The sequence below is a fragment of the Cervus elaphus genome, chromosome 5 (genome assembly GCF_910594005.1).
Source record: "Cervus elaphus chromosome 5, mCerEla1.1, whole genome shotgun sequence".
Lineage (NCBI taxonomy): Eukaryota > Metazoa > Chordata > Mammalia > Artiodactyla > Cervidae > Cervus > Cervus elaphus.
Genome location: NC_057819.1, coordinates 52,279,745 through 52,299,383, shown reverse-complemented (window position 1 = coordinate 52,299,383; position 19,639 = coordinate 52,279,745). Strand labels below are relative to the sequence as shown.

General features: G+C 45.3%; 1 protein-coding gene and 1 non-coding gene across 2 annotated transcripts; both read left to right on the top strand.

Annotated features, from left to right (window-relative positions):
• The first annotated feature begins 7,470 nt into the window (after positions 1–7,470).
• On the top strand, positions 7,471–7,542 carry TRNAS-GGA. Its single transcript has one exon. It is a non-coding gene; the product is annotated as a tRNA-Ser (tRNA).
• A 3,683-nt stretch (positions 7,543–11,225) lies between these two features.
• LOC122693322 (40S ribosomal protein S6-like) lies at positions 11,226–12,038 on the top strand. The gene has a single exon (XM_043900840.1). It carries the CDS (start codon positions 11,245–11,247, stop codon positions 11,989–11,991), a length of 747 nt encoding a protein of 248 aa, XP_043756775.1. The 5' UTR covers positions 11,226–11,244; the 3' UTR covers positions 11,992–12,038.
• The last annotated feature ends 7,601 nt before the right edge of the window (positions 12,039–19,639 follow it).

The window sequence follows — 19,639 nt, the reverse complement described above, 5'->3', positions numbered from 1 at the left end:
CATCTATCTCCCATCTCTTAGTTTCTCCTGTGGCAGTTTTGAAACCTACCTGCAAATTCTCCCACTGAAACATATCTGCAAATTTCTCCCATCAAGGGTGGAGGCTGCATCCTCTATCATGTATCTGGGCCTTAATAACTCACTCACAGCCAAGACAACACAGCAGAAGTGATGCTATAGGACTTCCTAAGCTAGGTCAGAAAAAGACACAACTTCTGCCTTGCTCACCGGAGCAGCTGTGTGTGCTTGGAGGCCTTGGCGTTAGGACCGACTGTAAGGCCACTGCTCTGGGATGAAGTCCAAGCCACACAAAGAGCCTGGGGGTAGCGGGAAGGGCTCTGCTCACCAGCTCCAACCACAGACCCAACCAACAACCAGTGTGAACTGCCCACCCCTCAGAGTGAAGGTACTTCCAGATGATTCTATGGCACAAGCATAGCGTCACTCGCAGTCATGAGTCTCCCAGCTCTGGCCTCAGACGGGAGAGCAGAGACAAGCCAGTCCTTCTGTGCCCTGGTGACCCACATAATCCATGAGCCTAAGTTAAGGATTGTTTTAAGCTCCTGAACTTCAGGGTAATTTCCATACGCAAAGTCACTGGACACACTTGTTCCAAGTTAATGACTCAGCCTTCCAGGTTGCATCATTTGGCATTCTGATAGCACCCCATATCCCGCAATGTGGCACTTCAGACAGGAGCCAGGGACGCCAGGAGTATGACTGAGGGGCCCCAGATGGCAGATTACAGGTACCCTACAGGGAGTTAGTCAGCCACAGCAGCATCTAGTAGATCACAGGGCTGAGAATTTGGGACAGACACGAGGTCAAAGGGCATTGGGCATAGTGCACCAATATGTCTGATACAGAGGTGAGGTGGGGACAGGCAGGAGGTAAGGGTTCTCACATTTCTGTTTAGACCTAAGCAACCAGGTAGATTAATGCTTTTAATCTGAATCATTAGGGCAATTTACTGAGAGAGGAGCTGGATAAAAGGAGAGGGCTCAGTTCGAAGTGCCTGTGTGTTCGTCAGATATGGCAAAAAGTAGGAGCCCAAAACAGTCTTCCCTGGTGCTCAGATGGTAAGGAATCTGCTTGCAATGCAAGAAACCTGGGTTCAATCCCTGGGTCAGGAAGACAGCCTGGAGAAGGGAATGGCTATCCACTCCTGTGTTCTTGCCTGGAGAATCCCATGGACAGAAGAGTTTGGCAGGCTACTGTCCATGGGGTCTCAAAGAATGGGATATGACTGAGTGATTCACACACACGCACACACACACACACACACGAGTCCAGGACACGAAAGACGGTCAAGGTCATTGATCCAGGGCCCCCAGAGGGCTTGAAAGCCTGTTCCTGAATCTTCTCTCCTGCGCAACGAATATTTTCCTGGTCTTTGCTTGGGACCTTTGTCCGAGGATCCCAAGACTAATGTATTAGAGAAAGCAGAAGGAGCCCCAGGAGAGAACACGGCATCTGCAGGAGCCCCCATATATAAACACATGCCCACTAGCCCAGTGCCAGCAGCAGAGATACCATCAGATTTTACATATTTTTTAAATGTGTGGGGAAAATATTTTAGTTACCTTCAGATAGGTTGGAATCCTTTTTCATCACGCAATGCTCCTCTTTCTCCTCCCTATCACCCTTAACCCAAATTGCAAATGCTCCATATGTGCATAATGCTAGCCTATTTTGCATCATGTGTTTAGATCATTGGTGCGTTTCACTGATTTCTTGTCAATGGTGCTTTAGTTCACAGACTTATAATATTTCTAGGCCTGAGGTGATGGGAGCCTGCCACCTCTTGTCCGTGATCACTGGTAGGCAGGGTCCTCTTCTGAAATGAAAAGTCAGGATTAGGTCTAAGGACACTAGGTCTGATTCCTGCAAGGGCAGAACCTGGGGGCCTCCCAGTCCCGCCCGGGACTCCCTGGACCCACTCTTTCCTGCTCTCCCAACTCATAGTTTCAGGTCCTTCCAGACCCTCCTCCCCCAACTCCACCATTAAAATTTAAAAGGCAGTGCCTACAGCAACAAGAACATTTGATTATTCACAAAATCATGTAGAGGAGGGCAAATACAAGGAGGAATGAAGAAAAGAAGGGATGAAGCATTTGCTGAGGCTTTCCTGTTCGGGGTCTTTATTGCAATGAATCCTTTACAAGATCTTGTTGGTATCAGTCATTCCTATTTGTTACATGAAGAAACTGAGGCACCAAGAGGTTCATCAATTTGCCCAAGATGATGCAGAGGATAAGATGCAAAGCTAGAGTCCACTTTTAACTCCAGTCCAGTGCTCTTTGCACTATTGCTTTCTTCCCCGGAGTGTCTGTATCCACCCTTCTATTTATTACTCTTGAACAACAGAAGGCATTTCTCCAAGTTTTGGGGCGAACTGTATTTGAGCGCAAGAACCACTGTACCGCTCGCTGAGCGCCACTAGGTGGCGCCGTGAGAGGCTCAAGTCCTGCTGCTGCTCTCGGTTCCCTGGGCGAGACAGACAGGCGCGGGGGAGAGCAGCTGCGGGGAGAATGTCAAAACAGAGTCTATTTAGGAACGCGGAGCCTTCTGCCTGGCCCTGTTTCCCACTGGGATCCTCGCTTGGCTCCTTACAGACTATAAATGAATTTGCTTTTTTTCTTCCTTCCCCGTCCTACCGCTAACCCACATCTCCGATTCTATTTTCTCTCTACCCCTGACACCAGGGCAGGAGTCCCACCCACATCAGCGAATATCGTGTCCCGAAGAGAGAGGGCAGCAGGCCGGCGGGGTGGTGCCGAGAGTCCGGGTCTGCAGTCGGTCCCCATAGCGACCTGTGGGCCGCTTCCCGCACAGACCCTTCCCACCCACTGACCCAGCACACTGGCGCATCACAGCAGCGCCAGGACCCACACGTGCCCCCGACCCAAGGGACCTGTCTTAGTCTGCCGGCTGCCATAACAAAGGATCAGAGTTCTGAGGGCTGGCCCTCCAAGATCAAGGCGAAGACAGTGTGTTTACTTCTGAGGCTTCTCTCCAGGCTCACTGTGTCCTCCCGTGATTATTTCCCTGCGCGCGCCTCCCTGGTCTCTCTGCGGGTCCTACCCTCTCTTCTTAGAAGGACACCAGTCAGACTAGGGCCACACAAACAGCCTCCTCTTATTTTTATTTTACTTGTGGGTGTGTTACTATTCTTTTTTTTTTAATTGAAGTATAGTTGACTGCAATATTGTATTAGTGGTAACTGTTTCAACAAAGTGGTTAGGTTACATTTTTTTCCAATTCCTCTCCATTACAGATTATTATACGATGCTGAATATAATTCCCTGGGCTATACAGTAAATCCTGTTCTTTATCTGTTCGATGTATAACAGTTTGTATCAGTCAATCTCATACTCCTAATTTATGCCCCCCCCCACTTTCTTCTTATGTAACAAGTTTGTTTTCTATGTCTGTGAGTCTGTATCTGATTTGTATATTGATTCATTTGTATTATTTTTTGGATTTTTCATGTGAGTGATGCCATGTAATATTTGTCTTTCTCTGTCTGACTTACTTCATGATGATAATCTCCTGGCCCATTCATGTTGCTGCAAATGGTATTATTTCATTCTTTTTTATGGCTGAATAGTATTCTATTGGGGAGCGTGTGGGAGGGGGGCTGCTTCCACATCTTGGCTAGTGTAAATAGTGCTGCTCTGAACATTGAGGTGCATGTATCTTTTCAAATTAGAGTTTTCATCTAATTCCCAGTCAGGAGTGGGGTTGCTGGATCATATGGATATTTTTTTGTTTGTTTTCCGAGGCACCACCATACTGTTTTCCACAGTCAACCTCATTTTATTTTGATCGCCTCTTTAAAGGTCCTCTCTTCAGATGCAGTCACCTTCTGAGGTTCTGGGGATTAGGGCTTCAATATATGAATTCAGCGGGGTGGGGACACAAGTCAGTCCATAACAGGATCCAATCACTAATGGGTAGGGGTAGAGGGCAGAATTCTGTGCCTAATTTTAGCCCCAAGAGGTCACAGGAAAAGTCGTGGTCACAACGTGCTCATGAAGTTCACCTCATGAAGTTCAATTGTGTGATATTAAGGATAAACATAGCTGAAAGAATCCAAGTAATTGTTAAAAAAAAAAAAAAAAAACAGCCAGTCCATTCTGGGGCTCACACAGTAGCCCTGATGGATGTGGTTTGGGGTCCCTAACTGATGACCTGACAAGAATGTCAGCAACTGTCTATTCCCTGTGAAAAGCAACTTCCCCTCATCTCTCTCCTTCGCAGGCCCCGACTGCAGCACGCTCCTGGAACTCACAGAGCTCCCTCGTTCTCTGGGGCCTGTCTCCCTGGGAGCCAGCTCTTGGGTGGCAGCCTGGATGTGCCTGACTCACCCTGAGTGGCTGGAGGGTTGGCAGGGCCGTCCCAGGTTGCAAGATTAGGCCAGAGGGTCTGTTCAATCTGGGAATGCTCCCAGGCCAGGCTCCATGGAGACTCATTTAGAAGAAATTCATAGGGAAGTAAGAAATCCTAAAGAAGTCGTCCCTTTCTGGGGGGAAAATTGTAGAGGAGAGACAAGAGAAATGCCTGGCTGGAGAGTGGAGAAGGCAGCTCCTGTCTGACAACGTGGCCGGCGGCTGGGGACTGGGCTGCCCTCTGCTGGGGCAATGCCTGAGTGGTCATTTGACGCCTATGGATCTCCCTCACCTGCTTTTTTTTCAGGCCGCTCCGCTGTTCCCTAAGGGAGAAAACGAGCCCTGGTGTGATAACCTAAGTCCTTCTCAACCCAGCCCCGATGCAGGCTTCTCAAGGGCACTGTGTCTTCTTCAAGCTATCAGATTTCTGTATTGGCGTGCTTCCTCATGGTCCAGCGGGAGTCACATGATGCTGGAGCCCTAAGTGAGTGTATGCGGTAGTTGTGAGCCCAGCCTTGTAGTCCAGGCTGTGGTTTGTGCAGATGTATCTCGGGCAGAGAAGGCAAACCTGTATCCAGAAAAGTGTCTATTTTAGTGAGAGCCAACTCTTCCCCCTTCCATTAGGGAAGCTATCTTATAATCAACCTGCTACCAGGAGACTGGGTTTCCCGGGTGGCTCAGTGGTAAAGAACCTGGCTACCAATGCGGGAGACTCAAGTTCAGTCCCTGAGCTTGGGAAGATTTCCCCTGGAGGAGGCAATGCCAACCCACTCTAGTGTTCTGGCCCAGAGAATCCCATGGACAGAGGAGCCTGGTGGGCTACAGTCCATGGGGTTGCACAGAGTCATACATGACTTAGCTACTCAGCAGCAGCCAGGAAACTGGCTGATGACTTGAAAAGTGATGACATTCTCCAGGGAAGTGTTGCTTCCTATCCCTGCAATGTGAGGCTCCATTAAGCTAGACATTTTAGTTCCATCAGTGGATACAGCAATGGTTCCATGAAACTGGAAGTTTAGACTGCCATCTGGTCACTTTGGGATCCTCAGGCCAGGGAAGTCAACAGACAGAAAGGAGTTATGTACTAGCTGAAGTGACAGACCACCAAGGGAAACTTGGGATCTGGAGGAGTATATCTGGAACAGAAGGGGTCACCCAGGGCATCTCCTAGTCCCCTCACCCCTGGATTGGAGTCCGTGGAAAGTTACAGTATCAGGACTGATGATCACCCAGATCTTTCAGGAATGAAGATTCAGGTCATCCACTATCACGTCCTGTCAAATTTGCTAAGGGCCAAGGAAATATGAAGTAAGTGGTGGAAGAAAGTGTGAAAGTGTTAGTCGCTCAGTTGTGTCCGACTCTTCGTGACTGCATGGACTGTGGCCCATGAAACTCCTCTGTCCAAGGAATTCTCCAGGCAAGAATACTGGAGTGGGTTGTCAATCCCTTCTCCAGGGGATCTTCCTGACCAAGGGGTTGAACCTGGGTCTCCTGCATTGCAGGCGGATTCTTTACCATCTGAGCCACAAGCAATGGAAGGAAACAATCACAAATACCAGCTAAGGCCATGTGATCACCTGGAAAAACAAAAACTATGATCGTTATGAGTCTTTCTTTCTTATTTCCATATGAATTTGTTTCTATATTAACTTTTTTCTCTTTTCCCCTCTTCCATTCACCTACCATCTAATGTATGTGTACTCATAGTATTTAACTTTCTATCTCACAGAGACAGTGGGGCCCTAAGAAGATACATAATTATCACCCAAAGAGGGGGAAAGGACTTGGGTCATCTTTTGGAGGAAGAGTATATTTTCAGTTGTATGAGGGACAGTTCCATTGGGAAGTGGCAAGAGACTACCATGAGTTTTAGTCCTTCCTCTCAGCTCCAGCCCATCTTTGGATGGGCTAATATGCAGCTAATAAGCAGCTGCTGCCTCCCTTCACATCCACCTGTCCTCCCTAACTGCCTGCCCTGCTGACCTCAGGCTCTGACACCAAAGCAACAGCCACCTACAGGCGGCATAACCAGCTCCCACAGCTGCACAGAGTCAAACGCCTATAAAAATCCCTTAAAATGTTTGTGTGCTGCCTGACTGAATGTTTGTGTCCCATCACCCGCCCCAGTTTATGTCCTGAGATCTTAATCCCCAGTGTGATGGTGTTAAGGGGTAGGGCTTTGGGGGAGTGCGGGGTGGGGGGTGATTAAGTCATGAGGATGGAGCCCACTTGAATAGCATCAGTGCCCTTTTAAAAGAGGCCCCAGAGGGCTTCCTCCCTCTTTCCTCCATGTGAGGGCATTTTAAAAAAGGACCATCTATGATGCCCATCAGCAGACGAATGGATAAGAAAGCTGTGGTACATATACACAATGGAATATTACTCAGCCATTAAAAAGAATGCATTTGAATCAGTTCTAATGAGATGGATAAAACTGGAGCTCATTATACAGAGTGAAGTAAGCCAGAAAGATAAATACCAATACACTATACTAACACATACATATGGAATTTAGAAAGATGATAACGATAACCCTATATGCAAGACAGAAAAAGAGACACAGATGTATAGAACAGACTTTTGGACTCTATGGGAGAAGGTGAGGGTGGGATGATCTGAGAGAACAGCATGAAAACATGTATATTATCAAATGTGAAACAGATCGCCAGTCCAGGTTGGATGCATGAGAAAAGTGCTCGGGGCTGGTGCACTGGGAAGACCGGGAGGGAGGTGGGAGGGGGATTCAGGATGGGGAACACATGTAAATCCATGGCTGATTCATGTCAATGTATGGCAAAAACCACTACAATATTGTAAAGTAATTAGCCTCCAACTAATAAAAATAAATGGAAAAAAAATCAGCAAAAATAAATAAATAAATAAAAGCAAAAAAATAAAAAATAAATAAAAAAGGGCCTTCTATGAACCAAGAAGTGAGCCCTCACCGAACACCAAATCTACCAGCCCGTTGATCTTAGATTTCCCAGATGAAGAACTATGAGAAACAAATTTCTTTCGTTTCTGATGTACTTATAAGATATTCTGTTATATTAATAGTAGTCTGAACTAAGAATGGGCTTCCCTGGTGGCTCAGATGGTAAAGCGTCTGCCTGGAATGCGGGAGACCCAGGTTCGACCCCTGGGTTGGGAAGATCCCCTGGAGAAGGAAATGGCAACCCACTCCAGTACCCTTACCTGGGAAATTCCATGGACTGAGGAGCCTGGTGGGCTACAGTCCATGGGGTCGCTAAGAGTCGGACGCGAACTAAGAACTAGATATGTGTGTATACTTATGTATGTATGTGGGTGTTTCTGTTTCTCTGAGTGACAGAGGGGAGAACTTCACCAGCCTGTTTTCCCTTAGTCTCTTCCTTGCCCTGTCTCTGCTCCGCCCTGCTCTGCAGAGGACTGCATGACCCACTCGGGTGGTGTCAGCTCATCTTGGCCCTCTGGCCATGCTCACGGTGGTTTCACCTCTCACCCAGCGACTTTGGTCCTGGGCCCTGGCCGTAGTCTCCATCTTTGTCTCAAACTCAGGCTGGTAGAGCACCATGCTGCTGCTAAGCCCTCTGGCAACCTTGATTTCTTAGATCAACTATCACTTACAGAACCAATTCCCTGTATCAGATTCCCACTGTTTTAAATACTTAGTTTCTTTTTGCCTGGTTGGACCCAGACTGATAGCTGCCCATTTGAAGTTTGAGTTCATCAATTTAAAGTGAGACCAGGGAATTCCCTGGCAGTCCAGTGGTTCAGACTCCACACTTTAACTACCAAGGGCATGGGTTCAATCCCTGGTTGGGAAACTAAGCATTGCAACTGGCACAGCATGGCCAAAATAATAAACAATAAAACTTTTTAAAAATGAGACCAATCTGAAGAGCATGTGATTGTTCTCAGTAGCCTTCCGCTTTTTAGGAGTAGGTAGAGAATTGGATTTAAGTAGGGCTGGAACCTTGCCAGGAAAAGGTGATAGAAGCAGCAACTGATGGTGATTTTCAGGATGACGCAAAGACTCTCAGCTGGGTTAAGAGATAAGTAAGGTGATGAAAGGGTGGACAGAAATGCAAAGATGGGAAAGTCAGTGGGTTAAACACCCAAGTGTGGCTGATCATTTTTAGAGCAGAGGTGCTATAGGGAGGAGCAGAAAGGGTATGTAAGGATGATCAGGGATTAGGATGCTTGAAATCAAAATTTTGGAAGAGATGCAGCAACTGATAAGACCCTGAGAGTGAGTGACCGAGACAGGTTGGAGGACAAGATCAATGGAAATGAGGAGATAAAGGGACTAGAGGTCACAGTGTTGATTATCTATGTGGATATTAAGAATGATCCTAGGATTTCTGAAGGATCTGGGTTTCTCCTCTCTTTCTTAAACCTTGGAGAGCGGGAATCTGCTTATTCTCTCCTCTTCTCTCTCCTCTGCCTTCTCCCTCACCATGACCCTCCACACCTGGCCACGGTTACTCTTTCATTCCTCAAGCCCCACCAGCATGAAGCTGTTACATATAATAGACACTTAACAACTATTCACGGATAAAAGAAGAGACCACAGCACAGCATAAGGCTAGAAAGAACTTAAAACTGAACATCACCTATGAAGTCTTTGTGAAATAAAATTCTTATTTATGTAAAGACAAGAAAAATTTAAACACAAAAATTCTTCCCTGACCTTTGGCCTCCCTTCATCACCCACTCTGCATTGTGTACCTGCATTATGCATCAACCACACCTCCCCCATCAGCAAGAATACCTGCTCAACCATAAAGAGCAACATTCTCCTAGCATCAAGTTGTTGGTGTTGTCGTCTAGTTGCTAAGTTGTGTCCAACTCTTTTGTGACTCCATGGACTGTAGTTCACCAGGCTCCTCTGTCCACAGGATTTCCCAGGCAAGAATACTGGAGTGGTTTGCCACTTCCTTCTCCAGGGGATTTCCTGACCCAGGGACCAAACCAGTGTTTCCTGCATTGGCAGGTGGATTCTTTACCACTGAGCCACCAGGGAAACCCCAGTGTTTACAAAACAACTCCTTAAAACATAACATTCCTATAATTCCCTAGTGGTCCAGGTAGGAGGACTCTGCACTTTCACAGCTGAGGCCTGAATTTGATCCCTGATCTGGGAACTAAGATCTAAGTCCTCTAAGATGAACAGTGTTGCAAGCAAACAAACAACCTTCTTGATCTTGTAAAGGTCACACAACGTGCCATGGTGGTGCTTAAATCTGCATTATGTAAACTGTCAATAATATATCAGTATACAGCCCTCTGTCTTAAAAAAAAAAAAAAAAACACATAAACTGTCTTGATTTTGATGTGGAACAGTTCTCAGGGCTTTCTGGGATGGTGTTCCCAGATTGCAATCCTTGAATTTGGCTCAAGAAAAATTTTCCGATTTTAGATTAACTAATTCTTGGTCAATACCTTCGAGTCCTCAATCGGAATTTCTCAAGGACCAGTTTTCCCGTTGGGTGCTAACACTGGCACTTTTGTTCATGTCACCTCTCTCTATAGAGACTCTTCTCTACTTTGCATCCTCTTTAGGTCTGGTCCCCCAACCTCCCTATATTGCAAGCCTCCATGATAATGCTCTTAAATTCACATACAGGGAGTGTACATGCAATGATGCAGTTCTTTCACAATCTTTGTCACCAGGGGTGTCCCACCTTTTATTTCCATAAGGTCTGTCAAGGTATTTTCCTCAAGAAAAAAAGCCATCAACCTCTAAGAGGAATTCTGCTCCTCCCCCAAAATACAGAACTGCAACAGGCATGGAATTATTCTAATAAAGCAACTTTTTCACTTTTCCATTACTCAAGTTAAAATGACATCATGCATACCACAGTGTTTAAAATCTGAAAAGCACTTTTCTAACTCAAATATAAGAGGAGAGGAATAATATGTACAATCTCACAACCTAGTCTAATAAGGAGATGATCAAGAACCAAAACTCCATTTGTCCACAAGGCCCCACATATGCAAACTCAGGACAAACTTGGGTTCGGACCAAATGCAGTGTTCAGTTGAATGCATGCTTAAATTAATGAATGAAGTGTACATAGGTGTATATAACATCATGACTTATAATAACAAATACACATTTGGTCAGGCTTCCCAGGTGGTGGTAGTGGTAAAGAACCTACCTGCAGGATACACAAGAGACACAGGTTCCATCCCTGGGTCGGGAAAAGCCCCTGGAGGAGGGCGTGGCAACCCACTCCAGGATTCTTGCCTGGAGAATCCCATGGACAGAGGAGCCTGGAGGGCTCAGATGACCATTATATCTGCTACTGTGGGCAGGGATCCCTTAGAAGAAATGGAATAGCCATCATGGTCAACAAAAGAGTCCGAAATGCAGTACTTAGATGCAATCTTAAAAACGACAGAATGATCTCTGTTCGTTTCCAAGGCAAACCATTCAATATCACGGTAATCCAAGCCTATGCCACAACCAGTAACGCTGAAGAAGCTGAAGTTGAACGGTTCTATGAAGACCTACAAGACCTTTTAGAACTAACACCCAAAAAAGATGTCTGTTTTATTATAGGGTACTGGAATGCAAAAGTAGGAAGTCAAGAAAGACCTGGAGTAACAGGCAAATTTGGCCTTGGAGTACAGAATGAAGCAGGGCAAAGGCTAATAGAGTTTTGACAAGAGAAATCACTGGTCATAGCAAACACCTTCTTCCAACAACACAAGAGAAGACTCTACACATGGACATCACCAGATGGTCAACACTGAAATCAGATTGATTATATTCTTTGCAGCCAAAGATGGAGAAGCTCTATACAGTCAGCAAAAACAAGACCAGGCTCTTTTTCGTGGCGCCTTGGAGGCTGTCAGCCACTTCAGAATGAAGCTGAACATCTCTTTCCCGGCCACTGGCTGCCGGAAGCTCATTGAAGTGGACGATGAACGAAAACTTCGTACCTTCTACGAGAAGCGTATGGCCACAGAAGTTGCTGCTGACGCTCTGGGTGAAGAATGGAAGGGTTATGTGGTCCGAATCAGTGGCGGGAACGATAAGCAGGGTTTCCCCATGAAGCAGGGTGTCTTGACCCATGGCCGAGTTCGCCTGCTACTGAGTAAGGGGCATTCCTATTACAGACCAAGGAGGACTGGGGAGAGAAAGCGCAAATCTGTCCGGGGTCGCATTGTGGATGCCAATCTGAGTGTTCTCAACTTGGTCATCATGAAAAAAGGGGAGAAAGATATTCCTGGACTCACTGATACTACAGTGCCTCGTCGCCTGGGTCCCAAAAGAGCTAGCAGAATCCGCAAACTTTTCAGTCTCTCTAAAGAAGATGATGTCCGCCAGTATGCTGTGCGAAAGCCCCTAAACAAAGAAGGTAAGAAACCTAGGACTAAAGCACCCAAGATTCAGCGTCACGTGACTCCACGAGTTCTGCCACACAAATGCTGGCGTGTTGCTCTGAAAAAACAGCGTACTAAGAAAAACAAAGAAGAGGCTGCAGAATATGCTAATATGGCCAAGAGAATGAAGGAGGCCAAAGAAAAACGGCAGGAACAGATTGCCAAGAGACAGAGGCTGTCCTCTCTGAGAGCTTCTACTTCTAAGTCTGAGTCCAGTCAAAAATGAGATGTTCTAAGAGTAACAAATAAATAAGATCAGACATAAAAAAAAAACAAGACCGGGAGCTGACTGTGGCTCAGATCATGAATTCCTTATTGCCAAATTCAGACTTAAATTGAAGAAAATAGGGAAAACCACTAGACCATTCAGGTATGACCTAAATCAAATCCCTTCTGATTATACAGTGGAAGTAAGAAATAGATTTAAGGGACTAGATCTGATAGACAGAGAGCCTGATGAACTACGGACAGAGGTTCATGACATTGTACAAGAGACAGGGATCAAGACCATCCCCATGGCAAAGAAATGCAAAAAAGCAAAATGGTTGTCTGAGGAGGCCTTACAAATAGCTGTGAAAAGAAGAGAAGTGAAAAGCAAAGGAGAAAAGGAAAGATATTCCCATTTGAATGCAGAGTTCCAAAGAATAGCAAGGAGAGATTAGAAAGCCTTCCTCAGCAATCAATGCAAAGAAATAGAGGAAAACAACAGAATGGGAAAGACTAGAGATCTCTTCAAGAAAATTAGAGATACCAAGGGAACATTTCAGGCAAAGATGGGTTCGATAAAGGAAAGAAATGGTATGGACCTAACAGAAGCAGAAGATTTTAAGAAGAGGTGGCAAGAATACATAGAAGAACTGTACAAAAAAGATCTTCACAACCCAGATAATCACGATGATGTGATCACTCCCCTAGAGCCAGACGTCCTGGAATGTGAAGTCAGGTGGGCCTTAGAAAGCATCACTACGAACAAAGCTAGTGGAGGTGATGGAATTCCAGTTGAGCTATTTCAAATCCTGAAAGATGATGCTGTGAAAGTGCTGCACTCAATATGCCAGCAAATTTGGAAAACTCAGCAGTGGCCACAGGACTGGAAAAGGTCAGTTTTCATCCCAATCCCAAAGAAAGGCAATGCCAAAGAATGCTCAAACTACTGCAGAATTGCACTCATCTCACATGCTAGTAAAGTAATGCTCAAAATTCTCCAAGCCAGGCTTCAGCAATACATGAACTGTGAACTTCCATGTGTTCAAGCTGGTTTTAGAAAAGGCAGAGGAACCAGAGATCAAATTGCCAACATCTGCTGGATCATCGAAAAAACAAGAGAGTTCCAGAAAAACATCTATTTCTTCTTTATTGACTATGCCAAAGCATTTGACTGTGTGGATCACAATAAACTGTGGAAAATTCTGAAAGAGATGGGAATACCAGACCATCTGACCTGCCTCTTGAGAAACCTGTCTGCAGGTCAGGAAACAACAGTTAGAACTGGACATGGAACAACAGACTAGTTCCAAATAGGAAAAGGAGTACGTCAAGGCTGTATATTGTCACCCTGCTTATTTAACTTATAGGCAGAGTACATCATGAGAAACGCTGGGCTGGAAGAAGCACAAGCTGCAATCAAGATTGCCGGGAGAAATATCAATAACCTCAGATATCCAGATGATACCACCCTTATGGCAGAAAGTGAAGAACTAAAGAGCCTCTTGATAAAAGTGAAAGAGGAGAGTGAAAGAGTTGGCTTAAAGCTCAACATTCAGAAGACTAAGATCATGGCATCTGGTCCCATCACTTCATGGGAAATAGATGGGGAAACAGTGGAAGCAGTGTCAGAATTTATTTTTTTGGGCTCCAAAATCACTGCAGATGGTGATTGCAGCCATGAAATTAAAAGATGCTTACTCCTTTGAAGGAAAGTTATGACCAACCTAGATAGCATATTAAAAAGCAGAGACATTACTTTGCCAACAAAGGTCTGTCTGGTCAAGGCTATGGTTTTTCCAGTGGTCATGTATGGATGTGAGAGTTGGACTGTGAAGAAAACTGGGCACTGAAGAATTGATGCTTTTGATCTGTGGTGTTGGAGAAGACTCTTGAGAGTCCCTTGGACTGCAAGGAGATCCAACCAGTCCATCCTGAAGGAGATCAGTACTGGGTGTTCCTTGGAAGGACTGATGCTGAAGCTGAAACTCCAATACTTTGGCCACCTCATGCGAAGAGTTGACTCATCGGAAAAGACCCTGATGCTGGGAGGGATTGGGGGCAGGAGGAGAAGGGGACGACAGAGGATGAGATGCCTGGGTGGCATCACCGACTTGATGGACATGAGTTTGAGGAAACTCCGGGAATTGGTGATGGACAGGGAGGCCTGGCGTGCTGTGATTCACGGGGTCGCAAAGAGTCAGACACGACTGAATGACTGAACTGAAATGAACTGATGCACATTTTCCATCTGGCTGCTTCTGACATACCTTCTTATAATAAATCGGTAACCTAGTAAGGCAACTGTTTTCCTGAGTTCTGTCAGCTGCGCTAGCAAGTTAATTAAACTGAAGCAGGAGGTCATGGGAATCTCTGACTTACAACTGGTAGGTCAAAAGCATAACTGAACTTGGCATCTAGGGGTGGGGTGAGCCTTGAGGGACCGAGGACTCTGATGCTAGCTCTAGGTAGGGAGTGTCAGAACAAAACTGAACTGCAGGACACCCAGCTAGTATTGCTGAATTGGCCAGTGTGGGAATAAACCCACATCTTGTGTCAGAAATGTGAAATTAGAGAACAACAGGAGCAAGTTTTTTCCTTTACAGTGTAATGCAAGGAGATGGTTAGCAGGCACTTTTTGAAAGTGAAAGTGTTAGTCACTCAGTTGTGTGATTCTTTGGGACCCCATGGACTATATCCCGTGAGGCTCCTCTGTCCATGGAATTCTCCAGACAAGAATACTGGAGTGGGGTGCCATTTCCTTCTCCAGGGGATCTTTCTGACCCACGGATCGAACCTGGCTCTCCTGCATTGCAGGCAGACTCTCCCATCTGAGCCACCAGGGAAGCACTTTTTGCCATCTCAATAAAAACCATTTCAGAATTGTGGTGGAAGACAAGCTGGATTGGAAATAAAGTGGAATAATGAGTAAAATAAGTGTGACTCTTTTTCTAGAAGCTAAATACGAAAAGGAGAAAGACAGTGTAGTAGCCACTTAGTTCCAGCACTCCATGTCACAGTCCACACTCTGCAGTCTAGTTATTTGACACTCTTGGTATCTTGAGGCAACTCTGACAAAAGGCACCTCCCAACCATCCTACTCTCCATCCCACCCCCACCCCCTATATTCCTAGGGCGGTGCCAGCTATGCCCTTTCCGGAGTGAATATTTTGATGAGTTTTGGGGACAGAAGTAAAAAGGACAGGCCTGCTAAAACTGAAAAGAAGAGGTAGGAGATGTGCTATAAACTGAATTCTATGTCCCTTAAATCCATTTGTTGAAGCACTGACCCCTCACTGAGACTAAATCTGGAGCTAGGGCCTTTAAGTAGGCAATTAAGTTAAAGGAGGTCTTCAGGGTGGGCCCCTAATCCAATAGGACTCACCTCCTCATAAGAAGAGAAAGAGAACGGAGGAGCTGACAGGCAGAGGAAAGGCCATGTGAGGACACAAGAGAAGGTGACTCTCTGCAAGCCAGGAAGAAAGGCTTCACCAGAAAAGAGCCCTGCCAACGTCTTGATCTTGAACTCAAGCCTCCAGACCCTTGAGAAAACTAATCGCAGTTGTTTAAGTCACCAAGCCTGTGGTTACATGGTGATGGCAGCCCACGAGACTAACACGAGAAAAAACTAATAGTAATAAAGCAGGGAGGTTTGTCTAGGATGTTTCTCCATGTCTAGATGTCTAGACTTCTCTTCATGATGTTGCAACGGTCTGGCTCTAGTGGCATAAGTGGAGAGGGAGGAGGGAGGCAGGTGACAAATGTGGGTTTGTCACACAAGGAGACATTGACTCTCACCTGGCCAGCCCACCCGCCTCCCCCACACCCTCCCCCAGGCCCATTCACCATTCTCCATTCTCTGGATTTCCGGAGCCGGCTGTCAGACAGGAAAATCCTCTGCCTCCAACAAAAGCAGTTGTTTGAGTTGGGAGCCCTCTGCCTTCATCTTGGGTCACTTCACTGTCCTCTCAAAGGTTTGAGGAGTTTTTAAACATCCCAGTTTAGATAACTAAAGTTCTATGGTGGGAGGCGTGGATTTTTTTCCCCCTTCTGATTTATGCCAGGATCAAAAGCAGCTTTAGCGTCGTCTTTCCTGTGGTTATCAACCCATTGAGAGCCCCGCTGCAGCCAAAGGCCTCGCTGTGATGGAGGGACCGCTGGGGATAAGGGAGGGTTCCGCCAGAAGCTTGAAAAGCCGCACGCGGAGAGGACACCTCGCCTCCCTCGCTGCAAGCACAGAATGGACCCAGAGTGGTGGATCGCTGACAAATGCATTCCCCACTTGCTTCATCTCTAACTTTAGCGGGAAAACCGCATTTATTAAACAGCTGAGCGGCTCAAAGGCTTCTTTTCAGCTTCAGCTCTCGCGTGGCCGCCTCTTTTATCACCGGCAGGTTCCTGCTGCCAAGGGTGGGCGACGGAGGGCGCCCTTGCTAGGACCTCTTGTTTAAACAAGGCCGGTTTCCAGCCTACTTTGCATGCAAATGCTTACAAGAGCATGCCGGCTTGCTCCTTAAAATTAGATGAAATAAAGACACTTGGAAGGGATATGGCTTGGTGCGTTTCCAACCTTTTCCTCTTCTGGCTAAAACCAGTTTCTCCGGAGCGTCCTTTGGTTCTGCACTGTTGAGAATTTTTCATAAGGAAAATTACTTTGTTCTTCAATACCACAGGTGTAAAATGGAAACCATTTAATGGTTTTTGTTGTTTTGGCTGGCTGGTTTGTTGTGGGGGTTTTTTTGGCCATACCTTCCCTTCTGGGATCCTAGTTCCCTTACCAGGGATCAAATCTGAGCCCACCACAGTGAAAGCTCCAAGGCTTAACCATTGGGCAGCCAGGGAATTCCCAGGAACTATTTAATGTTGTTGCTTTAAATTTATTTAGAATAGTGTCTTTTAAAACCATCTGCCTTGGAAATGTTTTGTCTTGTTAATTTTTAATTTTAATTTTGGTTGCACCCTGTGGCATGGAAGATCTTAGCTCCCCAACCATGGATCTAACCCATGCTCCTTGCATTGGGAGCTTGGAGTCTTAACCATTGGACAGCCAGGGAAGCCCCAGAAGTGTTATTTTTATGTGCACAATTTCAGGTTTCCTGAGGTTCTTTCTTGATCATCAGGGCACCTTGCTTACAGAAACCTGCAGGAGGTAAATGTGGTCTTAGCATTTCTGTGTCTGGCAAGGTACCTGTTATGCACACAGTAAACATTCACTAAATAACTTCCTTGGTGAATTATTTATGGTGTGATTGCATTAATCTTTTATCTTAGACTAATCCACACTCTCAAATGTTGGTTTGGCTATTTTTGTAAATCATTTCCACAAACAGGCATTTCCCCTGTATTCACTAGGTCGTTAGCGGTTCAGTCAAAAAGTGTTAACATGTGTTGATGATAGTCTTCTTTGGTTAACTTAGTTTTGTGTTTTTTTTTTAATTAATTTAATACCCAATATTACCAAGATTGACAATCTACTTATAGTTCTTCTGGCAGCAGTTTTCAAACTCTTAAGAATAGTGAGGAAAACACAGCTTTTTTTTTTAATCTGTCAAAAACATTTTTATGGGTAAAATAAAAGACGGCAAGAGACTGGCAGCACTATTTACAATAGCCAAGACATGGAAGCAACCTAAGTGTCCATCAGCAGATGAATGGATAAAGGATATTTGGTATAGATATATAATGGAATAGTACTCAGCCATAAAAAGGATGAATTAATGCCATTCACGGCAATATGGATGAGCCTAGAGATTACCATACTAAGTAAGTCAGAGAAAGATAAATACCATATATCACTTATATATGGAATCTAAAAAATAAAACTAGTGAATATAGCAGACCCACAGACATAGAGAGCAAACTAATGGTTTTCAGTGAGGACAGGGAGGGGAAGGACAACATAGGGATAAGGGATTAAAAGGTATTAACTACCATGTAAAAAATAAACAAGCTACAAGGATACATTGTACAACACAGGAAATATAGCCAATATTTTATAGTAACTATAAATGAAACTTTTAAAATTGTGACTCACTGTGTTGTATGCCTGAAACATACAATATTGTAATCAACTATATCTCAACAAAAAATAATTTAAAAAAAAAACAGAAAAATAGAAGGAAAAAAAGAAGGAAATTGGCAACCACAGAGTGGACAAAAGGAGTCCTGGGGCCTCCCATTTATTCTTTTACTCACATATCAACACAGGCATTCACTGAGGGTTGGTTAGCCCTGGCTTGAGAAGCCCACAGTCTAGTGATACAAATAAGCCAGTGATTACAGGGTAAAGTGATAATGATGAACACTTTCATAACTTATTTATTTATTTCATTTATATATATATATATAAATTTTTTTGGCCATGCCATGTGGCTTGGAGGATCTTGGTTCCCTGTCTAGGGATTAAACCCAGCCTTCAGCAATGAAAGCCCAAAGTCCTAACCACTGGACTACCAGGGAATTCCCAGTGTTTTTATTTCTTAAATATCACCATTTGGTTGTCCCAGGAGCATCTTCTTTATGAGATGGACTGTGGCAGACATTGGTACGCAGCTGAACCTATTTCTTTTTTTCTTTTCCATTGTATTTTTTACAGGATATTGAATATAGTTCCCTGTGCTATGCAGTAGGACCTTGTTGTTTACCCACTATACATGTAATCGTTTGCATCTGCTGATCTTAAACTCCCAGTCTATCCTTCCCCCTCCCCCTTGGCAACCACAGCCTCTTCTCTCTATCTGGGAGTCGGTTTCTGGTTTGTCAAAAAGTCTGTTTGTGTCATACTTTAAATTGCACAGAGAAGTGATATCATCTTTCTCTTTCAGACTTAGTGTGATCATTTCTAGGTCAATCCATGTTGCTACAAATGACACTATTTCATTCCTTTTTATGACTGAGTAATAGTCCACCATTGTATATATGTGGACTATATATACATATATATATATCCACCATATATATATATATATATATATCTCCATCCTCTGTGGATGGACCCTTGGATTGATTTCATGTCTTGGCTACTGTAAATAGTGCTGCTATGAACATGGGGTGCATATGTCTTTGAGCTGAGCCAATATCAATTCCCAGAGGCCTTGGCCCTGTGGCCTCACCCTCTCTTCTGTGCAGGAGGCCGGTCTGCTGAGCCTGGTGCTGTAGGGGGGTGCACAGCACCCCATAACACACTAGTCAAACTTTCATGCCTGGCCTTGGTTTGCCTTCCAGAAACATCTGCCTCCTTACCTTTCTGAGCAAAAGAAAAAAAAAAAAAAAACAGAGGGAGAAGTGGGCCAGTTTATCGGCAAGGTCACTGGTGACGGCCTTCCTGCCCCTTGGCGCAGTTCAGCCCTGATCAGTGCTCTGTGCTCAGCCACCAGCGGTAGGGAAGAAGCACGGCCTCAGCAGACAGCGGGGGTGGGAAGCCAGCCAGCCCTTCTGGCAGGACTTCTAATGCCAAAGACAAGAGTGGTCACACCCCCCAGGAATCCCACAGTTAGAGGTGCGGAGTCTTCCAGTAAATCTATCATGGAAGGCAATCCGTCTTGCCCGCGTCCCTCAGAGGTAGGTCTGTGGGGAGTTACGATCACCGGTGCAGCAGTAAAGACCTGGCTGAAGTTGGGAAGGAGAGCCGCAGGCTTGTTGTCTTAACCACAGACAATTGGCTCCAAGCG